This window comes from Trypanosoma theileri (genome assembly GCF_002087225.1).
Source record: "Trypanosoma theileri isolate Edinburgh chromosome Unknown TM35_Tth_88_V1, whole genome shotgun sequence".
Classification (NCBI taxonomy): domain Eukaryota; phylum Euglenozoa; class Kinetoplastea; order Trypanosomatida; family Trypanosomatidae; genus Trypanosoma; species Trypanosoma theileri.
The window spans coordinates 12,201-18,545 of NW_021639930.1; the positions used below are offsets into that span (position 1 = coordinate 12,201).

Consider the following 6,345-nt stretch of genomic DNA (forward strand, 5'->3'; position numbering starts at 1 on the left):
TTTGGTAGAAAAATGGGAATGCTTTTTCCGAAGCGATTCGGTCCCTAGCGAACGAGGGTAATCCCACTTCATGGATGGTGCCCTTTTGGGGGCGAAATCATGTTTATTTTTACAGTTATGTTGTCAAATATTTCCCATTACGATGCGTAAGCGCGATTATTTCAAAAAAATACACGTGCACATATATAGTGGTAATATCTCCTTTGCGCCGAACGCCGGGGGAAAAGAGGTAAAGCGCAAAGGTAATAAATATTCACCAAAGGCGACACAATTCCAGCCACTAAATGGATAATGGCTCTAAAAAGAAAAAAAGTAAAGATTTTTGAACCTGGCTTTAAAGTAACACTTAAGAAGGTGTACCACAAAAATATAACCCTTTCCATGATTCCAGGATGCCCTTTTGTTGGCGTAAACCGACCCGCATCGGTCTCGGAACGGCAAACTACCAGAAGTAAAGGAAACGGAGCGAAAACACCTTACTCATTACACTGCTGATGGCCAAGGGTGGAAGGTAGAAACACGATTCATAAGCTTACAAGACTAATGTTTATGTTTCACCGCACGGAAGATTAATACTGCGGTGTGGACCTCGTGGCTTTTAGCTTTGAAAATCCGCGAAGGGTAGCGACCGTCGTCAGTTTTTTTTTTTATCCCAACGAATTTTCCATATGTATTTTGGTTTTTCTAAGGGTCTAACAACAAACGTTAATTACCGATAAATAGAATATCTAGCCAATGTTGGTGAAGGAAAGTTGGGTCATTTCCCCGTTTCAAAGCTCAGGAGAATAGAATATGAATTGCCCATCGGATTTTTTTGGTGGTAATTTCAGGAAAACGTATGGAAAGAAGAAATTTTCTTTTTCTTCTTTTTATCTTTTTTTTTTGTTCCTCGCATCTTTAAGGATGTTGGTCATATGGCACGGGTCGTCAACAGCAGTTAATATATAAATTATTGTTATTCTTTATTGTAATTATTACTGTTATGCAAAGGAAGTCGTCAGTACCTGGGTTGTTCTTGTTCTTGTTACCGCTGCTTCCCCCGGACAAAAAAACTTCGAATTGAAGAAATAGTGGCGATAGAAAACGCCATGTTATCTTATTGCGAAGCAAGAAATGTGAGTATAAAGAAAAAAAAACCTTCTGCCAGCAAAGAACCCCTTTGAGTATATAAAGAGTCATAGGTGCTGGTGGTGGTGTTCTTCCACTGTGGTTCACGTGTCTTTTGCACAAAATAGAGATATTACCACAGAACGGCGGAATCATTGAGTTCGATATTTATATAAAGGCAGGAAACAAAACCATAAAGCAAGACTTTTGAATGATTGTGTAACCAATAAGAGTGACGTTATGAGTTTTTTTTCATTTCATTTATATCTTCCATGGGGTTTGCTAGATGTAGGAATTGTACAGAAGCAGATCCTTGGTAATAAGTGCCTCCACAACACGGTGCCAAGGTGGAGTAGATGAATTTATTCAAAGAAACCAAACTCATTCACCAAATGTTTGAAGTGGGTGGTCTCCTTAAAAACCAAATTCTTTTTATTTTTCTTTTCAATACATGCGTTCTTAGGAATGGCATTCCCTTTGGGGTGTTTGGCCATCGAAAATTAGAGCCAATGCCCATTATCCCTTATTATTTTGAGGGAAGCCATGGACCAGCAAATTCTCTTTCTTGAGAGTTTGCGGCTTCATCAGCTAAACACGTCATACCGCACCGGAAACAGCAGAGTCGCACTGTGGCAAAAATATATCCAAGAAGATCCTGTGGCGCGAATCAGCGTGCCATCAGCAGCAGTTTCTTTTATATATTGCACTTTAGTGTGAATGCTGCCAAAAAAAAGGAGAGGCACCGACCCTAGAGATAGTAACAATTATGCCCTTTAGTGGTGGAAATTAGATTTTGCCGCTAAGGGGACTCAGAGAGGTGAGAAAAATCCATGTTCTGCCACCTACGAGATTCTTTGTAATTTCATTAACAATGCGTATTCCTCATGCCCAACGGTAGTAAACAAAAAAAATATAAAAACAAATTATATTTATGTATTATTCTTGATGGCCCGTTCCGTTGGAGTAATATCCATAAAGCCACGAAGAACAGAAAAAATAAACGTGGTGGTGTGGTGTGGGGTTCTTTTTGGGTGGGGGATATGTAAGATCGTACCCTCCTAATACACACCGTGGAGTAGGGATGGGTGGGTTTGGGTGTGTGTTTTTTTTTTGTTGATAATGCTGTGGGAGAAGAAGAGGAGAACCGGCATTCTGAGGGAAAAAATAAAATAATAGTAATAAGGGTAAATAAGGAGGTAATATGTGTGTGTGAGAGAGTAATTGTGTGTTGCCTTCTGTTTGTAAAGAGTGGCATGGTATTACAGTGATGTATACAGTCATTTTTGTTTATGGTTGTGGGTGAGTGGGTTTTGGATTCCAATTGTGGTGTTGGTATAAATATTATGGTGATGCGTTGGTTTCTTTTCTTTTCCTGTTTGGAAGTGTGTTGATTATTGTACAGTCTCTTTGTTTTGCTGATTGTTTTGTGGTATTGTTTTTGTATGTTGCCAGGCGTACACTGTGTTGTTGGTGTATTTTGGTGTTCAAACTGCCTGGTAATGATTTTATTATAATGAGAATACAGACACACTTTGTTTGTATGAATACCGAGTAGGATGTTGGGGTGTGTGTAGAGACGTTTATTTGATATTGTTTTGATACCATTTGTTTTCCACTTCTTCTAAATTCAAGGTGTTGTTTCAATATCTGTATAACTCTGGGTGTGTTTTATTGTGTGAGTGGTTTACTGTTGTTCCCCTCATTGGGTTGTTGTGTTTGATTGCTGTTGTGATGTATACTCTCTCTGTCTTTCTGTGTGTGTGTGGTGCCCTCCGTCTACCTTGTGAGTTAAATATGCGTCTCTTTTCCTCCTTTTCCTCTTCCTTGTTACCACAGACCCAAGCAACTCACAGTGACAATCATGACAACGATGTTCGTCCAACTGCGTGGTGTGGTGTACCTGTTGATAATTCTGCAATGTTGTGTGTGCGTGGTTTCTGCCGAGGTGACCGAAGAGGATGGGAAGGATTATGTGAATTTCATGAACCGGTGGATAGCGAATGTGGAGAGAGAATTACCGGGGGCAAAATCCTGTAAAACAGTAGGTGAGAAACACAATGCAGATTACAAGGAACAAGCCGAGAATGCCTTGAAACTTGCCACCGAAATGGTGAATATGTCTAACAGAACGAAGTACCTGATGGGAATACACAAGAATAAGACGGCAAACGATGAGGGGATTAATGTTAAGGAAGAACTGGTCAAACAAATGGGGGCGTTGCAGAAAAAAGTTGAAGAGAGCAGGGACATTGTCACCAAAGCACGGGCAACGCTTGAGGAGGCAAGGGAGTTGGCTGGTTGTAAGACCATCCTTCATAACCTGGAGTTTCTGATGACGGATAGACAGGAGGAGAATCTTAACGTCAGTCTGGGTGAACTGGAGAAGTTGAACAAAGCTGTCGATTCGCACGATTGGAGAGTCCTCATTAATAGGACCAGAAGCAGAGAAAATGAGACAAAATGGCTAATACAGGGGCTAAAGGTGGTCACGAAGCGTAGTACTGGTTATTCGGTTGATGTGGCGAAGGGTTTGGGCGATGCGGCTGCCGCGGTGGAAAGAGCAGTGGAGTGGTTCAAAGCGGTGGAGAGTGAAGTCGGAATTGATCAATACGCAGAAAAAGTAAGGGAACTCGAAACAAAAACAGAGCAAGCGAAATGGAGGGAGAAGCTGGACGAACCGGACAAGGAAGCAGATATTGTGAAGGGGAGTAATGAGACGACGACCAAAGAATTGAAGTGGACAAAAAAGAAGGAAGCGGGTGACAGGGCGGTAACTGTTACCGGTGCGAAGGTTAGGGAATATACCGGAAAGACGGGGCTGGGGGATTATGTGGATTTGATGAATCAGGAATTGGAGAAGGAGAGAAAGGCCTTGACGCAAAAGAAAAATAAAGAAGAAAGGGATTTTGAGGAAATGAAACAAGAGGAGATTAGGCGGAAGGAAGAAGAGAGACGAGCCGAAGAAAAAAGGGTAAGAAGGGCGAAAGAAGAGAAGGCGAGACTTGAGAGGGAGGCGGCGGAGAAAAAGGTGAGAGAAGAGAAGGAAAGGAGGGAAAGGGCCGAGGCAGTGAAATTGGCTGAGGAAAGGAAAAAACAGGAGAAACTCGCTGAAGAAGAAAAGGCAAGAAAAGCAAAGAAGGAGGCCGAACGGGCAGCGGAAGAAGCGAATAAGGCAAAGAAGAAAGATGGCAGCAACAGTCCTGCAATGAAGCACAGTCCCTTATTGCTGCTTCTGTTGTGTGTGATGGGATGTACTCTCGTTTGCTAAGCAGTGTTCCCATGACACAGCCGTACAGTTAATCTTTGTTTGAGTGGACATGGATGCATTGTAAGGGTACTGTTCTTTTTTGTTGAATTTTAATGTTTCTTATTTTTCACTCCCAAAACGATAAATCACTTAATTGCACTGTTTTGGTGAACACATCTATTGGACTCCCCATGGCGCTCAACACATGACGAAACCATCATTTTGTAAGGGGAGTGTCCTCTTTGTTTGTTGGCATTATTATTTGGGTCTTGTTTTGCCCCATTTACTGTGCCCGCCTAGTGATGCGTGCATATGTGTTCCGTGATATTAATAACTATTGCTTTTACCCATGGGAATGGGATACAATCCCAATGTGTATTAATTGCTGTGACTGAAATGTGAAGAATGGCAGGAGGTTCAATACACACATAAACACGCACACCACCAACCCTCCTTCTCTGTGTGTGTGTGGACTGTCATCATGTGTGCATCATTCCCACTGCTCGCCCTGTACGAAAGACACACCTACTGCTGGGAATTGTGTTATTGCCTCCTGAACATATTCACATGGTGGTTACGGCTTTCTTTTTGTTTTCCTTCTATTGTTTTTCCCTCGTCTGAGTGTGTTTCTCATTATAATTTCATTGCACATTATGTGCATCTGTGTGTTTCTTTCTTTTGCGTTTCCTATACACCTTGTGTATCTTGTGTGTTCATTTTTATGGAATGATTCTTTTTTTTCATTATATACAAACTGCTGCACGGACATCAAGAATAAAGATATGGGCACGGCACGTTCAGTACACAATGATTATCCGTTGTTAACCTTGGGGTGAATTGGACTGTGTCCAGGCATGGCAGCCACAGTAAGTAATGAGTTTCTTTTGTTTGGTTTACATCTTTGCTCCATTATTGTGTCTGCCTCATGCAGTCACTCTTTTTTTCTGCATTTTTATTTTGGTATAAAGATTGGTGGGTTGTAGGTGCTTGAGTGTGCCCCTCTGTTGTGTGTTCCTTTGTGTGTTTGGGTTGCCACTCACACCGCCCACGTAATGAAAACACATTTCTTTGTTCTCACCTTCTCCCTCGGTGGTGTCACTCACGGCATTGCCACGGACATATTTCTGCCCTTGTGTGTGTGTGTGGTTTGCTTGAGTGACTGCAACCTGCGGGGAGATGGACTGGGAGTGTTCCGCTTCGGCTTCACGTGATGGGTCTGTTTTTTTGGGGGGTTGAGTTGATGTGCTGGTGTGTGTGAATGTTTTTCTCTGGTGAGAGTGGCAGCTGTGATTATTGTATTGTGAGTGCTTTGTGTGCTGTTGGTATCCTGTTGTTGTTCTTTACTTGTGTTTTTCTGTTCCTCTCTGTAGGTGTGTGGCTCCGTGTACATTTTAGTGGAATGCCGTAGTGCCCCTCTGATGTGAGCATGTGGGACTGTCATTGTGTGTGTGTGTGTGTGTGGACTGTGAGTGGGAAGGACACCGTTGTGTTGCTGGACCACTCCACTGCGGCCTCTGTGGGGTGCACTGAGTGGCGGCGTGGTGGTATCCATCGACATGTGTGTGAGCAACTGGAGTGAAGGTGTGGCTCCTTTACGCTAATCCATTTCCCTGCGGTGCAATTGGGTTCACACATGAATGGAGTAATGAGATTCCCTCTGTCCCGAGTTACTATCTGGCGAAACGGCAGTCAAGGGAACGGACCTGAAGGGCTAAGCGGGGAAAGAAAGGAGACCCTGTTGAGTTTGACTCCAGTCTGGCTCTCTGCGGCGGCATGTGGGGTGTAGTATAGGTGGAAGCGCAAGCACAAATGAAATACCACCACTCGGAACGTTGCTTCAGTTATCGAATGAAGAGGCCAATGGGTTTCGCGTAGTCTGTGGGCTATGCACCGTCTAGGTTTGGGATTTTATGGCGGCAACCCCGTCTCCACGGGAGGTGGCGCGTGTTCGCAAGGGCATGTGTCCCCGTTTCTCTCCTTTACGGGAGGGC

At 43.3% G+C, this 6,345-nt stretch overlaps 1 protein-coding gene across 1 annotated transcript; it reads left to right on the forward strand.

The window, feature by feature from the left end:
- Positions 1-2,968: 2,968 nt before the first annotated feature.
- TM35_000881060 (uncharacterized protein) lies at positions 2,969-4,375 on the forward strand (the record flags this gene model as incomplete). Its single annotated transcript, XM_029031462.1, has 1 exon — positions 2,969-4,375. The coding sequence occupies one exon, from the start codon at positions 2,969-2,971 to the stop codon at positions 4,373-4,375; it is 1,407 nt and encodes a 468-aa protein (XP_028877244.1).
- Positions 4,376-6,345: the final 1,970 nt, after the last annotated feature.